This window comes from Bubalus kerabau, chromosome 11, assembly GCF_029407905.1.
Source record: "Bubalus kerabau isolate K-KA32 ecotype Philippines breed swamp buffalo chromosome 11, PCC_UOA_SB_1v2, whole genome shotgun sequence".
NCBI lineage: Eukaryota > Metazoa > Chordata > Mammalia > Artiodactyla > Bovidae > Bubalus > Bubalus kerabau.
Genome location: NC_073634.1, coordinates 90,738,460 through 90,761,466, shown reverse-complemented (window position 1 = coordinate 90,761,466; position 23,007 = coordinate 90,738,460). Strand labels below are relative to the sequence as shown.

The window sequence follows — 23,007 nt, the reverse complement described above, 5'->3', positions numbered from 1 at the left end:
ATTTTTTCCAGGGAAAAATAACATGATCTCATTTTCATATCTGTGATCAGATATAAATATGTCTAGTTTTTTAGTACAAAAATGTTTTGGCCTCTCTTTGTAGTGCAACCCCACTTCGTGTTAAATATATTAGCTAGTCTAATATCGGAGATGATATTCTGTCTCCCAAATATTCTTGTTTAGGTTAATTACTCCAAATACGTAGAACATCTTAAAGGTTGTGTAGAATGGCGTGGCCCCACTGTCTTTGCCGTGGTGACTGTCTTCTGGCCTCTAGCACCTGCTAACTTTATGTGTATGTCTTACCTTCCTACTAGGTTGCAATTAACTGTACAGAAGCTTTGGTGGGGAGGGGATGAGTGGTAAGGAGCAAGTTAATAAATTTGCATTGGTCCTATGGTTTATATAAGAATATCGGTGGAAGTGCTGTCTGTTGCCCCCTCACCACCTACAGCATCCCCCAGCTACCCAAGCATGAGGGACTGGTGTGTATTGCTGTCCGTATGCAGTGTATTGTGAGTGAACTCCGTTTGTCTTAGCTCATGGTATATTCAGCATGTAAACTGACCTTAGGGAAAGTTGCTTTTTTTTTAATTCTCAGGGTAAAAACTTATTTTCATTATATCTGGTACTGTAGAGCAGTACCTTTCAAATTTTAATGTGTTTATGAAACATCTGGTAATGCTATAGAAATACAGATTCTGACTGTGGCTGGGCTGGGGCTCTGGTACTTCTGAGCTCCTGGGGGGCGGCCAGTGCTGAAAGAAGCATCCTAAAATTATCTTGAGCAGGGAAGATACATTTTTGAACTATTTCCTGATATTCTTCCTTAGCCAGACCTGAATTCTAACATTTTTATTCACTCTTCTTTCCAATTAGTGTTTTAACAGCATATGTTCAAGTAAATTGCATAATAATAGAGACATAGGTCACTTTGCTTCTACGTTTCATTGATATTTACCTTTTGTATTCTTTGAGACTCACCAGCCCTGGTCTCACCCTTCTCATGTTGTTTAGGAATCTACTTATGGGACCCATATCCACGAGAAGCGAGAGGAGCGAGAGGCAAGGTTCTGTAACACCGTCCATGATATTGTGAACAGAGGGGGCCGAGGCCTCATTCCCGTCTTTGCTCTCGGACGGGCCCAGGAGCTCCTCTTGATTTTAGGTACGTCTTTTCCTTTTTATTTGGGATAGTCTCAAAATCCTACAGTGCAGTTAGAGCAAGATCACTGCATGTCCTTGGATAGGTCACTCTACCCTCTGGGCTTTGGTTTCTGTATTTAAGACGAGGGAATTGGTGCCGGTAAGAACCCAGAGATGCAGCGACTGTCTTCCAGCACTGCTGGGACTATAAATGGTGAACAGTCAGCGTCTTAAAAATACCCTACCCTTGGACCCAGCAGTTCAACCTCTGGGAAATAAATACATCAAAAATTCTGTGAGTAAGAGATTTCATAATTCTAAATATTTCTAGTGAAATACTATGTCAATAAATATCACACTCTAGAAAAAAAATCATGTTTCAGATGAGTTAATACATATTGTTACATAATATATTAAGTGGACCAAAAAAGTAGGGTTCAAAACTGTGGACTCTGACCCTAGTTAGGTAGAAAATACACAAATGACTGGAAAGATATCCAGATACTAAATCTAGATATCGGGATGATTTCTTTTTCCTGCCTTTCTCCATTTTCCAAATACCTTAATGTGCATGTATAACTTTTTGTAATAAGAGGAACAGTGGGTGTCACTTTTTGCATATATTTATATTTAGCAACCCTTTTTAACATTCTGTGATTCTTTTCTGGCGAATGCACTCTTCTTTAAGAATAACTGGTAAGTGCTTTATACGTATATGGCTTCAACGTGAAGAACTAGAAAAGGTCTTGAGCTCTCACTCTCAGTTCTTCCATATGTGTGATGATAGGGACAAATAGAATCCCTGTTACACTGAAAAAGGAAATAAGGGGAAAGAATAAATGACCTCAGATCAAAAGCAAATCTCTGAGAGAGACAGAGCTTCCCAGGTGGCGCTAGTGCTAAATAAAGAACCCACCTGCAGAAGACAGAAGAGACATGGGTTCAGTCCCCAGGTTGGGAAGATCCCCTGGAGGAGGGCATGGCAGCCCACTCCAGTATTCTTGCCTGGAGCCTGGTGGGTTATATACTCCAAAAGGTCACAAAGAGTTGGACACGACTGAAGGACTTAGTAGAAGCTAAATTTTCTAAAGCCTTAGCTAGTCCTTTTTCTCTTGGTTCTCCTTTCCTACTGCATGTCACATTTGTCCTTATAGAAGTCTTAAAATGAAAAGTCTCCATGGCAAAGTAATGAGAGGAGTAGAAGAAATGAAGATGTAAAGCCAGGTTGTCACCGTCATCAGGTTGCCAGATTTAGTAAATAAAAATACAGGACACCAGTTAAATTTTAATTTCAAATAAATAATATATTTGATATTATAGCAAGTATTTCAGACAAATTATACTAAAAATCTTTTATTTGTCTGAAATTAAAGTTTAATTGAGCATTTGCTGTTTTTGTCTGACAACCCTACTATCAAGTATATTGTGATTCCTTTTATGAATGAGGACTGCTCTACGCCCTTGTTCCTTGTCCCTTAAATTCTCCCTGTACTGTTCTATAATAGAGAGGATGACCTTGCCAACCACTGGTTTCAGATCTCACCCATGATCTAACCATATGACTCTGGGCAAGTTATTCATCTTTTTTTTTACCACTTGAAATTTTCTCATAAAAGTACACACAAAAAGTACCAGGCTGTGATGTGATCTTGGGATATAGTATACTTTGGAAGGTATTTGAGAAATCATAAGAGTATATATGAGAGCATCGACACCGTTAAAAATTCTAATCATATCTAAAAGAATATGAACAGTTAAACCAGAGAGCAAAGCAAGAAATGTAACACACGTGATGGGAAAAGTCCCAGTCCTTATATAGAGTTTTCACTTATAAATCAAGTTTAAAAAAAAAAATGCCACAGTTTTCAGCCTTTTTTACCTTCAGCTTCCTAATATATATATAGACCTAGAGATGATCATACTAAATGGAGTAAGTCAGACAGAGAAAGATAAATATCATATGTTATCTCTTATATGTGGACTCTATAATATGATACAAATGAACTTATTTCCAAAACAGAAACAGACAGAGGGACAGAGAACAGACTTAAAGTTACTAAAGGGGGAAAGCTGGGGCAGGGGGGATAATTGGGGTGTTTGGGATGAGCAGGTACAGACTACTGTGTGTAAATTAGATAAACAGCAAGGCTTTACTGTGTTGCACAGGGGAACCGTGTTCAGTATCTTGTGATAAACTAGAGTGGAAAAGAATCTGTGTAACTGAATCACTTTGCCGTACACCAGAAACTAACACAACGTTCTCAATTAACTATCAGTTCACTTCAGTTCAGTCGCTCAGTCGTGTCCCACTCTTTGCGACCCCATGAATCGCAGCACGCCAGGCCTCCCTGTCCATCACCAACTCCTGGAGTTCACTCAGACTCACATCCATCGAGTCAGTATACTCTCATTTAAAAAAAGAAGGAAAGAAGTTCTGGTTTTTTAAGCTTGAGTTAGGACCAATTTTAGTAAATTTTTAATTTACTTAATTTTTCTTAACTTCTTTATAGTTTTGTGCTTTATTTCTTATCTGAATTTTTTTAAAAACTACTTGTGTGTATCATTTATTATTTGAGCTATGTACCCCACATTAATGGGAGAAGGAAATGGCAACCCACTCCAGTATTCTTGCCTGGAGAATCCCATGGACAGTGAAGCCTGGCAGGCTACAGTCCATAGGGTTGCAAGAGTCAGACAAAACTTAGCAACTAAACCACCACCTCACGTTAAAAGAAAAATGTGTTTCTTGTAAAATCTCTCTAGATGAGTACTGGCAGAATCACCCAGAACTCCATGATATTCCAATATACTATGCATCATCTTTGGCCAAGAAGTGTATGGCAGTGTACCAGACATATGTGAACGCCATGAATGACAAAATCCGCAAACAGATCAACATCAATAATCCATTTGTTTTCAAACACATTAGTAACCTGAAGGTGAGTGCTTGTGGAAGAAAGAAGGATGAATAACACTCAAGTAAGTCATTAACAGTGGGAGATGCCTGCCATTGATCCTCTGGTTGACTCCATGCTGAAGTCTTACCTTTCATCACTTTTCTGAGGGATACCATAAACTTCGCAACTGGCATTCCTTTTTGCTTAAACATATAAATATTGCCATTTGTTCCAAGTCTCTACATGTTCTCAATGTTTACTATTGCTATATAACTTGGATTCCTCTGCCATAGAAATAAAAAGCCCTGATGAGAAAAATATCTGCTATGTATTTTTTCTGTTCTTACTCAGACCTAATCATCTTTTTGATTAGCACTGCAGATTCCATATGTGAAAATTTTCATGTTTATTTTTCTAGAGTATTCAATAAAATCTAATTTCCTTTCATTTAAATAAAAAGTTTCATTTGAACTAATGGTCTAATCATAATAACATAATGCCCTAAATAATTCAAGTTATAAGTGGTCTTCCAATTATTAATAGGTTCTGTTCACAAAGTATTTTTTAGGTTAATTGCTTAGGAATTAGACCCAAGTTTTCCCTAGAAACAGTGTTAAACTTAGTTAGATTTCCAGGCCAACTCAGAATACTGATGAAGCGTGCAAAGCCATTGTGAATCTTTGGGGAAATTCTTTTGGAGTTCTGTCTTGGATAGATAGAAACCCATTTGACTTTTCCTTCCATTTGACTCTTGCCTGTCTGCTAGGCACTGAAAATGCTCCTAATGGTTTTTTAGCTACCTAAAGAAGGTTTTGAAGGTCAGTGTGAACTAATGGCTTTTTATCATTTTGTTTTCCTTTCATTCCCAGCCTAAATAAACTGTTCAGGAACTTAAAATGTTTGCTAGTTTTGTCAAGGCCCTTCCAGTCACGTGGTTAACCTTTTTACCTCACTTTTTGGTGTTCTTTATAAATAAGGAATGCTTTATCTTAACATGCTGTTATCATTTCCTTTTCTCTCTCAGAGCATGGATCATTTTGATGACATTGGTCCCAGCGTGGTCATGGCCTCCCCAGGCATGATGCAAAGTGGTTTATCCAGAGAGCTCTTTGAAAGCTGGTGTACTGATAAGAGGAACGGCGTCATCATAGCCGGCTACTGTGTAGAAGGCACACTTGCCAAGGTCAGTCAGAGCCTGAGACCATTGGGCACTTCCTGATCAAGGCTGCAGAGGTGGCGCTGTCCTCCCAGGTTTCTCCATTGAAGTAGTTCTTTAAATGACATAGGTCTTGATTTTTTAAAATGAGGTTGGCAGTAGGCAGCTGGAGCTGATCTTAAGGTTGACGAATGAGATCCAGGTGATGGATAAGCATGTGAAAGCTTGAGAAGTGCTCATCTAGTTACAGTTAAAAAAAAAAAAGTGGAAGGGAATCTATTTGAGACAAACACATGGATACCCTCATCTGATGAAGAAAAGGCTTCCTCAGTGTTCATAAGGCTTCATAGTGTTCTCTTGAAAAGTTGGAGAATGTGTTTGGGTTGAGTGCCCACCTTCCTCTTGATATAAAATGTTTGAGGGCTTCTCTAGTGGTTCGGTGATAAAGAATCTGCCTGCCAGTGCAGGAGACAGTGGTTTGATTCCTCATCCGAGAGAATCCCACATGCCACAGAGCAACTACGCCCATGCGCCACAGCTACTGGGCCTGTGCTGTAGAGCCAGGAGCCACAGCTACTGAGCCCACGTGCCCTAGAGCCTGTGCTCCACAACAAGAGAAACCGTCACGTTGAGAAGCCTGCGCACTGCAACTAGAGTATTCCCTGCTCCCCGCAACTAGAGAAAAGCCCATGCAGCAACGAAGACTCAGCACAGCCAAAGATGAATAATAAATTTTTTTAAATGGTTGATATTAACTGTGAGGGATGTAGACACTGATGTGCAAAGCTTGAGAGGCAGATTCTGAACATTCCTGCATCACATTCTCTAATTGATAACTAATAAACACATTATGATTCCCAGCTCAGATCATTTTTATTACTTTACCTTATTCTGCTAGACACTTAGTGTTGGCTGTGTATCTAACATAGATTTCAGAGTAGAAATACTTTGGTCTTTTATACAGATCCTGTCACCTGGAAAGGGACTTTTCAGGGCAGATGGTTGGGGATGCAAGTGTGCTTTTCCAACCACAAGTTAAAATTCTCCCTTGTAGGACTCCAAATACACTGAATTTTTGTTAATTTGCTTACTTTCCTGATTAAACGTTTCCTTGATTGAGAAAAGAAGTATTTGATATTGACTGAGTCAGTAGTATTCGAATGCTTTTTGTGCTAAAACTCCTAAATTAGCATGAGTTTATGGCTAGGTGAAAAAGTAGAAAACATACCTTTTGTTTTCTAATTAGAGTTTATGTGTTTTGTTTACTTTTCTTTGTTTATAACAGCATATCATGTCTGAACCTGAAGAAATCACTACCATGTCCGGGCAGAAGTTACCTCTGAAAATGTCTGTTGATTACATCTCTTTCTCTGCGCACACGGATTACCAGCAAACCAGTGAATTTATACGTGCTTTGAAGCCGCCTCACGTGGTTAGTGTATGCGTTTGACTTTAGCATTAAAGGCTCAGAAAGAGGCTGGCCCAGCAGCAGCCGGTCCTCAGAGCAGCCCTGCCTGATGGTAGTGCTCTCATCACAGGCCTCGTGCACTTACATCTGACCTTCACCACTTCCCTTTGAGTTAGGCAAGCTGTGCACTTTCATTTTCTCCATCTTACACGGGATCTCTGGCTCAGATCTACCAGCTCAGCTTCCTTTCCCTTATTTTCCTGCTGTTTCCCCAGTAACTTAAGAGCACTGACTTCGCAGTGTGACTGTTTGGAAACCCATCTCCATCCCTTACTTGCCCTGTAGTCCTGGGCAAGTGACTTAACCTTTCCTTAGCTCATCTGTAAATGGGGATAATAACACCTCTTAAAGTTCTTATGAAAACTAAATGAGAGAACATATATTTAAAGCATGTAACACGTGGCCTGACATATAGGAAATGCCTCTTAATGTGGAGAGAGGAGAGAGGCAAGCCATCATAGTAGGAGTTAATGATGCAGTTAGATATGAAGTACATTGCACAGCTCCTTAAGTTTTATGTAATTTTGATGGTAACAGTTATATTTTGGTGGGGCTGGAGAGAGTTAAACTAAAAAAAAGTTTCTTAACTTAGAGGAGCACTTACAGAACGTAAGATGAAAGATGAGGAAATGGATGAAGTAATGAAGTACTCTCTCTGAATGTAGCATGTATCAAAATTCCATTCCTTTTTATGGCTGAATAATATTCTATTGCATGTATATACCGTATTTTGTTTATTCATCTGTTGATGGACACTTGGGTTGTTTCCACCTTTTTATAATTAGTGTTTACATTTCCACTATTGTAAATAATGCTGCCATGAACGCTGGCATGTAAGTATCTGTTTGAGTCCTTTTTCTCAGTCCTTTTGGGTATATACCAAGGAGTGGAATTGTTGGATTGTGGGCTAATTCTGTGTTTAACTTTTGAGGAATCACTGAGCTGTTTTCCACAGCAGTTACACCATTTTACATTCCCACAGCAATGCACAAGGGTTCCAGTTCTCCATATCCTTGACAGCTTGTTATTTTCCTTTTTAGAATCATCACCATGCTAGTAAGGGTGAAGCAGCATCTCTGTAGTTTTGATTTTCATTTCCCTGGTGACTAAGGATGCTGAGCATTTTGTGTCCCGTGTTGTTCATTTTTTAGTTCTTTCTAGCAAATAGTCCTGACAGTTACTGCTGCCCCTTAATGAGCAGATTCTTTGGTGGAAAAATTCCTCTCCTACTGGCTTTATATGAGTTACGTGTAGGCCATTCATGGGTGTCTACTACTGTGTGGTTGGCTTTATATTAGTTAAGTGTAGGCCGTTCATGGGTGTCTACTACTATATGTGGTTTATGGATATTCTCCCAGATTTTAAAGCCATGGAGGAAAAGCTGTGTTGCACTTTCTCTCTGGAATCACCCCCTCATCCTCAGTCCCATTGTGTTGCTCTCCAGAGTCTAGCTCTGCTGTCGGTTTAAATCCCTGAATTGGATTTGATGTTTACCCTCCTCCAGTAGCCAAGTCAGCAAAAGTCTGCCCACACGATAAACTAATAATAGTACCGGTGGCAACAGTAAATAAAACCTAGCATTATTGATTATCTACTATGTGCCAAGCACTGTGCTAGGGTTTTGTATACATCAACTTGCTTACTCCTCACAACCAACAGTGGTTCTGTAGACGAGGCAATGAGATGTTAAATAATTTGCCCAAAGTTACACAGCTAGTAAGTGGCAATGCCAGGATTTGTGTTACAGCAAATAACACAAATCTGTGTCATAGCCCCTAGAGCTGGGGCTCATCATCTCCAGGCCATACCCTCTGCCTGCAGTGACACTGGGCAGGCTTCTGTTAGCCCAGGCAAGACATCAACTACCAGTAGTCTGCAGGTTAGAAATGATCTGTCCTGGGGCTTTCCTGGTGGTCCAGTGGCTAAGACGCTACACCCACAATGCAGAGCACCTGGGTTCGATCACTGGTCAGGGAACTAGATCCAGCGCAACTAAGACCCAGTGCAGCCAAATAAATATTTTAAAAAAGAAGAACATTAGGAAAAAAAGAATGCTCTATCTTGTAAAATATAAGTTATAAAAGTCAATTAGAAAGACTATTAGCTAATGCAATACTTGTAAATACCTCTCTAAAACATAATTTCATTTGGTTGTGAAATATTTTATATGGCATTCCTTTAAGAAATAGAAGAAAGCATCAGAAGTCCTTTTTTTCCATAGAAAGCTTCTCTTGATAGTCTTATATTAAGAAACCTGAAGAAAACTCTGGGTGTTTTCTGGGACAATAGGAGTAGCAGTAGTTGCACACGACAACCACGTGCACTTAAAGTGGGGAGAGACTACAGAAGTCACCTCGTCCAGCTGCTTTCTAGAAAAAGTCATCTTTCATAAAGGTGTGTGTCTCACTAGTGGCAAATACTGGAATGGAAAAGAGATTTCTTTACTCCCTCTTGAAATAAGCCAAATAGAATGAAAACCTCATACATGTTTGATTGACTGGGAATCCTTAAACGTAGTAAAGTTTAATGACTTCAAATATATCTCCATTTCATATAATAACTAATTCAGATAAAGGCCAACATTAACCTGAACTAAGGATGCTTCCCTATGCGCTTTTAAAATTTATGCTTTGTAGATTTTAGTCCATGGAGAACAGAATGAAATGGCCAGATTGAAAGCAGCCCTGATTCGAGAATATGAAGATAATGATGAAGTTCACATAGAGGTTCATAATCCTCGGAATACAGAAGCAGTGACCTTGAACTTCAGGGGAGAAAAACTAGCCAAGGTAAAAGGTTATGGTTTTTAATCCTATCCATTCCTAATAGTTCATAATCCCTTTAGGGAAATGTGTATTAAGAAAATCCAGCTCTTAATGGAATCAGAATAATGTGCTCAACGATGATTTCTGTCTACTCAGTATATTAATACTATAAGACTTTATCCTTGTGTTTTTAGGCTTTTTCTGTTTCCACTAATGTTTTTTCATATGGAAAATTTTCAAATAAATTAGGTTTTGAGTTTCATAGCTTTTAATCCACATTCCCAACTTACTTTTCATACCTATATCAGACAGTAAACAAATGTCCATTACGGTTTTGTTTTTTCCACTACTGTTTTTTACTACATCCAATACAGTATTCTGTCTACCTCCTGGCATTCTCCCTAAGAAACTGAAGATAGGCCTGTGTCTAAACATAATGTCTGTGGATACAATGGAATTTATAAAAATTTGTCTTTTCAAGAGTTAATCATTTTTGATGAAATGTAAGATTTTTCACAATTTAAAAAAGAAATGGTTGAGAAAAAAAATCTTCACCTGAAATTTTAGTGGGATGCTGTAAGAAGCCTGCATTTTTACCTCCTGTTCATCAAAAGTCTTTTAAGATACCGCTAACGGGAGCTTTTTCGTGATTTGTCTGAAGCTTTAAATATCAAGCGTGTTAATGAGCAGCTTGACAGAATTCTTTTAGTACATGAGCCAAATTCCAGGAAGCCATTTGATAAGTATCATTTCTTGCAGTCAAATTGAGGAAAATTTGCAGAAATTAGGATGTAAGGCTTTTTTTGCAAAGTAGAGCCAATGGTTGTACTGACTCCTGAATCTCACTGTTCACAGAACTTTCCAGGGGATAGTTTAATGGAAAGGCTCAAATGGTCATCATTATGATTGAGTCCCTGAATTTTTAATTGTGTTTCACAAGATTCTGTTCTCTTCAAATTGTTTTGGGCTCTTTTTCTTCTTTTTTTAAAATAGGTCATGGGCTTTTTAGCAGACAAAAAACCAGAACAGGGCCAGCGGGTCTCAGGAATACTTGTTAAAAGAAACTTTAATTATCACATACTTTCTCCTTGTGACCTCTCCAGTAAGTATACTATTAAATGTCAAATGTAATTTGATTTTAGTAGATTAAAAAAATCTGGGACTTCCCTGGTGATTCAGTGGTTAAGACTTCCTGCTTCCACTGCAGAGGGCTCAGTTGGAAACATAAGCTCTTCTGTAAGACCAGTTGGCTACTGCTGACGCTTCTTAAGCCTGTCTTCTACATTTCACATGAAGTACTGGTGCTTTCATTTCCTGAAATGATGTTAGACTCTCCACATAAACTTTTTGATTTGTATGACCTTCAGTGTTAAGTTGCTGGCTGAGCCTTGTGTTTAAGCCCGTACAAATGCTAAGCTGTCCTTACTTGTGCAGTAACTATGGTGTTTGTGCATGCGTGCTAAGTCACTTCAGTCATGTCTGACTCTTTCAACCCTATGGATGGTAGCCCAGCAGGCTCCTCTCTCCATGAGATTCTTTAGGGAAGAATACTGGAGTGGGTTGCCATGCCCATCTCCAGGGGATCTTCCCAACCCAGGGAGCAAACCTGCATCTCTTACACCTCCTGCATTGGCAGGCAATGTATTCTTTACCACTAGCACCACTTGGGAAGCACCAACTATGGTATTATCTTCAAGTAAATAACTGTGCTCAATTTTATTTATATGACACTAATGAAAATGATTTAGCAAGGAATAAGAAATAACAGTGATGTTGAGGGTGCAGCTGTTAGATGAGCCAACTGTCAGCTTTCAGACCATCACACAGTAGAAATATAACTTGTTCCATTAACAATTGGTGAGGTCTTACTCTATGCCAGACATTGTGCCAGGTACTGGAAGACTAGAGATGTATTAAAACACACAATCCCAGGCCTCGAATAGCTCTCTGTTAAGGGAAAGCATCTTGTGAAGAGCTAATCACAGTATTGACCCAGGACCTACAGAGTGCATGAGCATGTGAGGAGACAATGGGCCTAGAAGAGTTAGGAAAAGCTTTGTAAACCAGGTTGCTTTTATGCAGGAGGTGAAGGATTGCTAACCAGAAAAGATGGCAGAACACAGCTGGCCTACTGGCTTGGAGATGTTTAGCGACCTGATGTGTTTGGGGAAATGAGAGTGCCTTCTGGAGCACAAGTTAACTGTTGGCTGGGGTGGGGGTCCGGGTGAGGGGAGTAGGGGGTGGGGGTTGGGTGAGGGGAGGGGGTAAGGGGGAGGATGTAGAATAGGAACCAATTGTGAAGCACCTTGTTATCTTGAAAAACGTGTTCTCGCTTACTTTGCTTTTACTTCTCTTTCCTTTACTCCCGATCTGTGTTTGCAAATTGTGTTTTGTGGAACTAGTATTGTTTTTTACAGGATATTTATTTTAATTTCCTCTCCAGATTATACTGACTTGGCCATGAGCACTGTAAAACAGACCCAAGCCATTCCATATACTGGTCCTTTTAATTTGCTCTATTACCAGCTACAGAAATTGACAGGTGTGTATTTATTGACATTCACTTAATTCTTTTCTGTTTTTTGCATGAGTATATATCTAGGAAGCCAATACTGTACCAATAAGAAAGAAGTCACATCTTTGCAAAGACAGCATGTTTTAAGATTTAGTGTGTGTGACATCTGCAGATGAAAAAACAGTTGATATTGTCATGATGGGCTTATAAAGTGGTTTCTCCTATTCCAAGAGAGAAGTACACTGCACAGTGCTATAATTTTTTGAAAGCAACAAACAGATGTTGCCCACGGTGTTCCTGCAGTCTCTGGGAGCTGCGGGTGGCTCTGAGGGCAGCAAAGGAAGCTCTGGGTGCTTGGCTCGTGGGGTGGCGGCGCTTTAGATCCAGCCAAAGAGCGCCAGCACCCACACAGTGGCCTACCCAGCAGCGATGCTACCAGCTCCTCACTCTGCTTAGGCCACCTGTGAACTTGGAGTACGGAATGAAGCAGGGCAAAGACTAATAGAGTTTTGCCAAGAAAATGCACTGGTCATAACAAACACCCTCTTCCAACAACACAAGAGAAGACTCTATACATGGACATCACCAGATGGTCAACACCAAAATCAGATTGATTATATTCTTTGCAGCCAAAGATGGAGAAGCTCTATGCAGTCAGCAACAACAAGACCAGGAGCTGACTGTGGCTCAGACCATGAACTCCTTATTGCCAAATTCAGACTTAAATTGAAGAAAGTAGGGAAAACCACTAGACCATTCAGGTATGACCTAAATCAAATCCCTTATGATTATGGATTTGATTATACAGTGGAAGTGAGAAATAGATTTAAGGGCCGAGATCTGATAGAGTGCCTGATGAGCTATGGAATGAGGTTCATGACATTGTATAGGAGACAGGGATCAAGACCATCCCCATGGAAAAGAAATGCAAAAAAGCAAAATGGCTGTCTAGGGAGGCCTTACAAATAGCTGTGAAAAGAGAAGCGAAAAGCAAAGGAGAAAAGGAAAGATATAAACATCTGAATGCAGAGTTCCAAAGAATAGCAAGAAGAGATAAGAAAGCCTTCTTCAGCGATCAGTGCAAAGAAATAGAGGAAAACAACAGAATGGGAAAGACGAGAGACCTCTTCAAGAAAATCAGAGATACCAAAGGAACATTTCATGCAAAGATGGGCTCGATAAAGGAGAGAAATGGTATGGCCCTAACAGAAGCAGAAGATATTAAGAAGAGATGGCAAGAATACACAGAAGAACTGTACAAAAAAGATCTTCACGACCCAGATAATCACGATGGTGTGATCACTGACCTAGAGCCAGACATCCTGGAATGTGAAGTCAAGTGGGCCTTAGGAAGCATCACTACGAAGAAAGCTAGTGGAGGTGATAGAATTCCAGTTGAGCTATTTCAAATCCTGAAAGATGATGCTGTGAAAGTGCTGCACTCAATATGCCAGCAAATTTGGAAAACTCAGCAGTGGCCACAGGACTGGAAAAGGTCAGTTTTCATTCCAATCCCAAAGAAAGGCAATGCCAAAGAATGCTCAAACTACCGCACAATTGCACTCATCTCACACGCTAGTAAAGTAATGCTCAAAATTCTCCAAGCCAGGCTTCAGCAGTATGTGAATCGTGAACTTCCTGATGTTCAAGCTGGTTTTAGAAGAGGCAGAGGAACCAGAGACCAAATTGCCAACATCTGCTGGATCATGGAAAAAGCAAGAGAGTTCCAGAAAAACATCTATTTCTGCTTTATTGACTATGCCAAAGCCTTTGACTGTGTGGATCACAACAAACTGTGGAAAATTCTTCAAGAGATGGGAATACCAGACCACCTGACCTGCCTCTTGAGAAGCCTGTATGCAGGTCAGGAAGCAACAGTTAGAACTGGACATGGAACAACAGACTGGTTCCAAATAGGAAAAGGAGTACATCAAGGCTGTATATTGTCATCCTGCTTATTTAACTTCTATGCAGAGTACATCATGAGAAACGCTGGACTGGAAGAAGCACAAGCTGGAATCAAGATTGCCGGGAGAAATATCAATAACCTCAGATATGCAGATGACACCACCCTTATGGCAGAGAGTGAAGAGGAACTCAAAAGCCTCTTGATGAAAGTGAAAGAGGAGAGTGAAAAAGTTGGCTTAAAGCTCAACATTCAGAAAACGAAGATCACGGCATCCGGTCCCATCACTTCATGGGAAATAGATGGGGAAACAGTGGAAACAGGGCAGACTTTATTTTTCTGGGCTCCAAAATCACTGCAGATGGTGACTGCAGCCATGAAATTAAAAGACGCTTACTCCTTGAAAGGTAAGTTATGACCAACCTAGATAGCATATTGAAAAGCAGAGACATTATTTTGCCAACAAAGGTCCGTCTAGTCAAGGCTATGGTTTTTCTTGTGGTCATGTATGGATGTGAGAGTTGGACTATGAAGAAGGCTGAGCGCTGAAGAATTGATGCTTTTGAACTGTGGTGTTGGAGAAGACTCTTGAGAGTCCCTTGGACTGCAAGGAGATCCAGCCAGTCCATTCTGAAGGAGATCAGCCCTGGGATTTCTTTTGAAGGAATGATGCTAAAGCTGAAACTCCAATACTTTGGCCACCTCATGCGAAGAGATGACTCATTGGAAAAGACCCTAATGCTGGGAGGGATTGGGGGACAGAGGAGAAGGGGACGACAGAGGATGAGATGGCTGGATGGCATCACTGACTCGATGGACATGAGTCTGAGTGAACTCCGGGAGTTGGTGATGGATAGGGTGGCCTGGCGTGCTGCGATTCATGGGGCCGCAAAGAGTCGGACACGACTGAGCGACTGATCTGATCTGATCTGATATCTAGGAAAGGATGTTAATTTTGATAATTGTGTCAGAATTGCACAAATTTTATTTGTACTTCACCTGGTCATGTTATCACCTTTAGGTGAAATTTTAAAAATAGACTGATAAACATTTTTAAAATCCCATAATATCTCTTATTCTTGATCCACATAAAATTCTAAAATTGTTAGTAGTTTTTGCTTCTTGTATTTAAAATCTACTTCAGTTAACATAATTTTTATACCTAGTATACCTAAATTTTATAATGTCTTTTCTTCATTCAATGAAAGTAATTTTTATGGTTCCATCAGTACAGATCCATAGAGCAGGTTTTTTAAGAGTGCATGACCACTGCCCAAAGGTCAGTAAAGAGTAACCTCTTCTGTTTTCATATTAGACCATTTTGAATTAGAGACTTTTGTGTATGAACATCATGAAGGTCAAAGACTAAAAATGTGGGCTCTGATAAACAAGAGCTTTAAATTACGAAGTTATACTTTCTATTAACATGTTCTTTGTAATTGATATAGTACAGTACTGCTAAAAGATAAACCATTAGAAAGAACATCTTTTTTTTTTTAACCTCAGAACCTCATGTTAGAAAATAACACAGGAAGTTAATAAAATATGTCTGAAAGTGTTAAGTGTCAGTTGCTTGAAAAGTGAAGTTGCTCAGTCATGTCCGACTCTTAGCAACCCCATGGACTGCAGCCCACCAGGCTCCTCCATCCATGGGATTTTCCAGGCAAGAGCACTGGAGTGGGGTGCCATCGCCTTCTCCTTACAAACCATCTGTTGGACACTTATTAAAAGAAAGGTAGAAAATACTTATAAAGGACATATTATGTGCTCAGGATGATTCTAGATGCTTCACACATTGTATACCTACAACAGCCTTATGAAGAGATACTATTATTATCATTTCCACTCCATTTTGGATAAGGGTTGCTTAGTTGTATCCAACTCTTTACAACCCATGGACTATAGACCACCAGGGTCCTCTGTCCATGGGATTCTCCAGGCAAGAATACTGGAGTGGCTTGCCATTCCCTTCTCTAGGGGATCTTCCAGACCCAGGGATTGAACCTGGGTTTCCTGCCTTGCAGGCAGATACTTTACCATCTGAGCCACCAGGGATTACCATCTGAGCCACCAGGGAAGCTCAAAATATGCCTGAATTAACCCTTAATTAAAAGGTTACTGGGAAGACCAGAAAAGCTTTATCTTAGACAATGGAATTTCCCTGTAGAACTATTAAAACCTGTAAGACAGAAGGTAGAAGTGACGGTTCATGTTAAATATTAAGATGCTAGTTGCTGAATCTCTTGTACAGACATAGATGTTTGACAGTCATCAGTTTGCAATTGATAACATGTTTAATGTTCAAGGTAAATTGTATCTAGTTATGTGAATTTTTGTAATATAAGACATTTGTTGATCTCTTTCGGTTGCTATTAGCAATTTGTATAAAATCTACTTAACTATTTAAAGTCTGTCTATACACATGAGTTATTAAATTTTTTTCATTGTACCATCTTATTTCAGCTAACTCTATAACTAAATAATTATGCTATAGAAGATTATTTTTAATTTTTTATTATGGCTTTTTTCCAAAATTTTTTATGTTTACACAATTTTTAAAGGTTGCTTTCCATTTATAGTTATTACAAAATACTGGCTGTCTTCCTCATGTTGTGCAACACATCCTTGAGCCTATCTTATACCCAGTAGTTTATATCTCCCATTTCCCCGCCTTGTATCGCCCCCCTCAAAAAATTATATACATCTTACAGTTTCTTTTTTTTCAGGTGATGTGGAAGAATTAGAAATTCAAGAAAAGCCTGCTTTGAAAGTGTTTAAAAATATTACTGTAATACAGGAACCAGGAATGGTGGTATTAGAAGTAAGATGAGATCATTTACCTAAACAAGGAGGGAGAAATGTTTTGAGTTCACGTGTAATTGTAGAGAAAATTGGGTTCTTCCCAATCAGGAAAAAAATTGTTGGAAAATATATATGTGTATATTTTTCTTTGCAAGATCAGCTTTAAATATAGCATAGGTAGGCATTTTCTATATAGTTACAATAGCATAGACACTAGTAATAAATTAAGACTTAGTATTTAGTGTGTGTAATGAGCCAAAGCCTCTCATATGAGTAAGTGTTAACTGATTTTGTGGTATCCTAGAATGTCTTCAGTAATATTAAAAGATCTTAAAATTCTCAAGATAAAAATATACTTGTTACTTTAAAGCAAACAAACCTGTCATGCAGTTCTTCTTAAGAGGGTGGAATCCTGCAACATTAAAATGACCCAAATCCACAAAGGCTGGAAATGATTAATTTAGGTAAATGTGGTTCCCACTGTTATAATCTTAAATTCATATTGGTAGAATTTAGGACCCACACACCAAATGACTCTGATGGTTGATTTTCATAGGTTGTGAAGGTCACTCAGTCGTGTCCAACTCTTTGTGACCCCATTGACTGTACAGTCCATGGAATTCTCCAGGCCAGAATACTGGAGTGGGTTACCATGCCCTTCTCCAGGGATCTTCCCAACCTAGGGATCGAACCCAGGTCTCCCACATTGCAGGCAGATTCTTCACCGTCTGAGCCACCAGGGAAGCCCTTTCATAGGTTGGCATCTATTTAAAGAAGGATTTTCTTCAGTGAGTCCTGGAACTGAATGATCCAGGAAGATACCTTGTCTGTTTCTTTGCCTCACGGCAGACTGTAAATTTCCCAGCTCTGTGGTCTACTATTCTGTTTATACATATTACTGTTTAAACAAACAGAAAAAGATCCGTCCATGCTATTCCCACTGCAGTTCTCTGATTTAAGTTTGAATTGTGTTTATAAGGTTAAAAGTAACTGAAAAACTGTCAAGAGAAATAGTTATCTATAACATGAAGTTACATAAAATAATATAGTCATATAAAGCATATCTAAGAAAGGGGAGAAGTTATTAGAGACATTAATTTAGCTCTTGCTACTAAATACTATTAAGAGATTGCATTTTTTTATTTCCTAGAATTAACATGCCAAAGAAGATCTTCAAGGTAGATCTTCAAGTGACTCTTATTGCTTATAAAAGTACTCTTTGGAGAGAGAATGATAAGAGGCGGGGTGGGGACCTCACCTAACCTGGCAGACAGGGAAGACTCTTCTAGAGCACTGGGCATAGGACAGTGACAGAGGACCTTAGGCTTCATATGAGAGACAGAGTAAATCTTTAAAGATGAAACTGGCTGTGCTACTAAAATATAGAGACTAGCAATTTAAGTTTGAATCCCAAAACTAGCAATTAATTACTGTTTATGTTATCTTACACAAATTACTTTTGAGTCAATTTATTCCTTTATGATGAAGATGTGAGTTAAATGAGAGGATGCGTATAAGACACTCACCACAAAGCACCTACTTGGTATAAAACATTTTACTGTTGTTTAAAAAAAAATTAGAGAAGTCAACATTATTAGTTAATTTCAGTAAATAATGAGTCAGTTGATTTCAGTGAAATGCTAGAAGCAGTAGTCCCCCACGTATAGTCTGTGGATGGGTGCTGGTGATTACAGTTTGTGAGCATGGCTGGGCTGGACCCCACTAACTCTGCCTCTTTCCTTGCAGTGGTTGGCAAATCCTTCCAATGATATGTATGCAGATACAGTCACAACCGTGATATTAGAAGTTCAGTCAAACCCAAAAATAAGGAAAGGTACAGAATTACTTCATTTTTTTCAATTCTTTCATTTATCCCATGGTTCTGTGAAATAAAAAGCATAAAACAGTCCTCAAGAACTTGAAATCTCTTTATTATTTCATTCCTATAATTCAAGATATATGAATAACAGTGTATATTACTAATATTTTACTTACTTTTTATCCTGATTCTCCATTCGTGCTGTAAAAATGTGGTTGCAATTAACAGGAAGATGAAAATCTCTTTAGTAATAGTCCTCTTAAAAACAATCAGAAATTTCAGAATATTGCTGAGTTGAGCCAACATTTCTAATATGAAAATATGCTGCTATATTCATGTCTAGTAAAACTTGTTAACAAAATGGAATTTCCATTGGGGGCAGTTTTGCAGTAATTTTGTTTTCTTTGCTATGGAGCATTTTTTAATCAAAGAAAATGCCCATGAAAATATCTTTGTATCATTTCTTTATAGTTTGATTCTATTTTACACATAATTCAGTATAACACATGTTAAGGTACACGTGTACGGTGTGCCTTTGTGTTCCTGGGGAGGAAGCTGTGCTTGAAATATTCCAGGAAGCCTCACATGCCAGCTCCATTCTAGAAGCACCTTCTGTGAAACACTGTTATTCTTCATTGATAGCATTTGCTCCTGTTTTGTTTCTTGACCTGATGACACCTCAGTCTAGGTCTGGAAACAGCAGCTGTATCTGTACCAGCATGCATGTTCAGCCCTATCTGCCATTTATTTTGAGTCCCCCCACTCTGAGGACACATAAGAAAGCTACACATTTTTCTCAATTTCCCTCCACAAATAGATGCTCTATGTACATTTGTCACTTAAAGGATTCCAATTAACCATTTTGGTTTCTCAGCAACTATCTTCTGATTGTTGATTTGGAAATTATCCTAACCAGGAATATGGACATTGAACCTACCATTCCTTTTTTTCCCCAGGTGCAGTACAGAAGGTTTCTAAAAAATTAGAAATGCACGTTTACAGCAAGAGGCTGGAGATCATGCTCCAGTAAGTGCTGCGTGATTCCTGCTCAGCCGGGTAGTGACGCAGGAGGGAGGGGCTCAGTGCCAGTGCCATCGCTGCCTGGCTGTGAGGCTCAGACGAGGCCACCGAACTGGTCTGGGTGACTGTTTTCTATCAGTAAAGTGCCTTGAACTGCTTCTTTCCAACTAAATACCCCAGCCACTGCTGAGTGTAACTCACAGGAGGCCTTTGGAATTGATCTAAAGGCCCAGAGAGCCAGTGGACTGGGGTGCTTGGATTTGAAGACTACTCCAGCGCTTCATAGCCTTGGGGCTTTAAGTAAATCGGTGTCTTGTTTCCCTCCTGTCTGGAAGGGGCTCCTTACCAAAATGAAGTGAAAGTGAAAGTTGCTCAGTCGTGTCCGACTCTTTGAGACCCCATGGACTATACAGTGCATGGAATTCTCCAGGCCAGAACACTGGAGTGGGTAGCCTTTCCCTTCTCCAGGGGATCTTCCCAACCCAGGGATCAAACCCAGGTCTCCTGCATTGCAGGCGGATTCTTTACCAGCTGAGCCACCAGGGAAGCCCCCTTACCAAAATATGTACAGATTAAGATACTGTATATAAAGTACCTAACACAGTGCCTGCTGAATGGAGCATTCTTAATAAATGATAGCTGTGTATTTCACCTGTCTTGTAAAATTAATAAAATATATGAAAGTAAATAAATCTCAGGGGTAGATGGGGATAAATGCTGTGGCTGACAGTAAAGACTCTGCCTGCAATGCATGAGACCTGGGTTTGATCCCTGGATGGGGAAGATCCCCTGGAGTAGGAAATGGCAACTCACTCAAGTATTCTTGCCTGGAGTATTCCATGGACAGAGGAGCCTGGCGGGCTATAGTCCATGTGGTCACAACAGAGTCAGACACGACTGAGCAACTGACACTTTAGCTTTTGGGGGATAGGTATAAGTATTCCACTTCACAACTATAGGCTATTTCCAATATTATTTTCCCCCAAATATATAAAACTGTACTCTACATATTTGTAAAGCATTTTCCACTAATAGCACATCTTTGTTTATTTTAAGGGACATATTTGGAGAAGACTGTGTTAGTGTAAAAGATGGTTCTATTCTTAGTGTCACAGTGGATGGAAAAACTGCTAACATAAATTTGGAGACACGGGTATGTAGCTGTTCATTTCCACATTTCAAGACATTTGGGGGAAAAAAGTGAAAGCAAAAATCTCTTACATTTTGGCATTTCCTTCCAGTTTTTTCCTACATTTAAAAAATTATGTTTGTGTTACAAGTTTTGTGTCCTTTTTATTTCTCTTTTGTCATAAGCATTTTTTGCACGTTGCTGCGTAGCACACATTTCCCTTGTCTTTATCATTCCGCTGTTTTCTATTTGAATAATGTGCCTTAACCTCAGCATTTCTCTAGTGTGGCATCCAGTTGACTCCAGATTTTTCAGAGAAGTTGCTCTTCTGTAGGTAGCAAGATCCAAGTGATTTTTCCAAACAATGGGCTTCGAGAGTGTAGGACCACCTCCCACCACACCCAGCAGATCTTTCAGGATTATGTCACAGGCAGAAATGAATAAGTACATCCTCCTTGTGGAGTTGTTTTTGAAGATTAAAACAGTTCTAAACAAATAACACCTTTGGTATTTCTTCTGTATATACTTTGACTATTTAGATGTTTTGAGAAAACACTAGATTTATTTTACCTCAATAAGAAGGGAAAAAAAGCTAAGAACCTAGAGAAGAAATATTGAGAGCTAGTAAACCTATGAAACAAACGTTCAAATCAGATCCACTAATAATTAAAGGAAATACACATTTAAAGCATGAGACGTCACTGTTTCTGTGCTTATATTGGCACGAATTAAAAAGGGTGCTATGACCCAGTGACAGTGAAAGAAGAGGGGAACAGTGACTTCCAGAGCTATTTTGGACAAGGAAGAGGCTAGAAGTTGGGTGGCGCATTCTTTCTGCAGGGTGGTTTGGTGATCTGCATTGAAAGTCTTCAAAAAATAAATACTTTTATCCACAATTCCACTTCCTGGATTTAACCAAAGAAGATAATTAGGCAAGTGAACAAAAGTATCTATAAAAGGATGTCTATTTTAGCATTGATTATAACATAGAAAAACTGCAAGAGACCTACATTTCCAAGAGTAGGATCTAATAAATAAAACAACTGAAAAAATAATATGTGTGTTATACCCTTATGATGATACTATATGTACAGCCACTAGGAATGATTTATTAATGTGCAAAGTCACCCATTTACATTATTGAGTGGGAGGGGAAAGTTATAAAATAGCAAGTATGATGAATTATCCCATTTTTGTTTTAAAGGAATATGTGTATAGCCAGAAGTCTAGAAGATTATATACTGAAAGGTTAAAAGTAGTTATCAGTAGGTCATAGAATTAAGGGTGTTTTCATTGCTAAATTTTTACATGAGGGATATTTATTGTATGACAAAAATTCTTTTAAACAGTATAGTACTTTGTAGTTAAGAAGTAATTGGGAGATGACTGGGCTTCCCAGATGGTACAGTGGTAAAGAATCCACCTGCCAGTGCAGGAAACGTGGTTTCCCCTGGGTCGGGAAGATCCCCTGGAGGAGGAAACGGCAACCCACTCCACTATTCTTGCCCAGGAAATCCCATGGACAGAGGAGCCTGCAGGATACAGTCCATGGACTCACAAAGAGTTGGACGTGACTGAGCACGCAGGCACAGGAGATGATGAGTGAATATAGATCAAATTTAATACCAGATGTTGAGTAGATGACCACATCTATGGTTTGCTCAGTGTTTCAGTAATTTGTGTCGCATAGACTAAATTCCTTGGAGTATCATTTGCTGGATCAAAACACAGGCTTATGAAGTAAACAGTTCTCTCAGCTTTCCTTTTATTCTTTTATTCCTCCCAAGTTAGCCTCTCGTTAGACCCAGTCATCATGCCATTGGGAATCTCTGCATCCAGGTGCAGGCGCACAGGTGTGCAGTGCAGCCATTCTGGCTTTTAATAATCAAGGCCACACCCCCTTGGGAACCAGTTGTTTTTAAAGAGCATTAGTTTACCTTGCATATAATAATTCTAGACACTTGCGTTAAAAGGCATGTCTGTGCTCTCGCTTTCAGACTGTAGAATGTGAAGAAGGCAGTGAAGATGACGAGTCCCTCCGAGAAATGGTGGAATTGGCAGCCCAGAGACTGTACGAGGCCCTCACACCCGTCCACTGACAGCCTCTGTCTGTTGACATTCAGCCTTTTGTAATGCCTGACTCTACTTCTGTTGCTTAAATAAAATACATTCATTTCTCTGGGGTAGCCTGTCCACTTTCGATGGCAACTGGCCTTTATCCCAGCACCTTGAATACTGCTAAATCACCACCAAATTTGTCCATTATTCTCACACTGCTGAATAAACTGCTGTTACTGATTCTACTTCTAGGCATGTATGCAGCTCCTTCAGGAACTTCAGATCTGCTCCTGGCAGCAGGGTCGGAATGTCTTATGTCCCTTTTA

At 39.4% G+C, this 23,007-nt stretch overlaps 1 protein-coding gene across 4 annotated transcripts in view; it reads left to right on the top strand.

Moving 5' to 3' along the window:
* The window catches only part of CPSF3 (cleavage and polyadenylation specific factor 3), a 33,467-nt gene extending 10,661 nt beyond the window's left edge, over positions 1 to 22,806 (top strand). For all 4 annotated transcript variants that reach the window (XM_055540982.1, XM_055540983.1, XM_055540985.1 and 1 more), the window contains 12 exons: positions 1,018 to 1,168; positions 3,910 to 4,085; positions 5,068 to 5,226; positions 6,485 to 6,631; positions 9,304 to 9,456; positions 10,426 to 10,534; positions 11,876 to 11,974; positions 16,580 to 16,674; positions 18,402 to 18,489; positions 19,431 to 19,500; positions 20,551 to 20,647; positions 22,621 to 22,806. In XM_055540982.1, coding sequence (XP_055396957.1) covers positions 1,018 to 1,168; positions 3,910 to 4,085; positions 5,068 to 5,226; positions 6,485 to 6,631; positions 9,304 to 9,456; positions 10,426 to 10,534; positions 11,876 to 11,974; positions 16,580 to 16,674; positions 18,402 to 18,489; positions 19,431 to 19,500; positions 20,551 to 20,647; positions 22,621 to 22,722 — 1,446 coding nt within the window. In that variant the 3' untranslated portion in view covers positions 22,723 to 22,806. The remainder of the gene's footprint in view (positions 1 to 1,017; positions 1,169 to 3,909; positions 4,086 to 5,067; positions 5,227 to 6,484; positions 6,632 to 9,303; positions 9,457 to 10,425; positions 10,535 to 11,875; positions 11,975 to 16,579; positions 16,675 to 18,401; positions 18,490 to 19,430; positions 19,501 to 20,550; positions 20,648 to 22,620) is intronic.
* Positions 22,807 to 23,007: the final 201 nt, after the last annotated feature.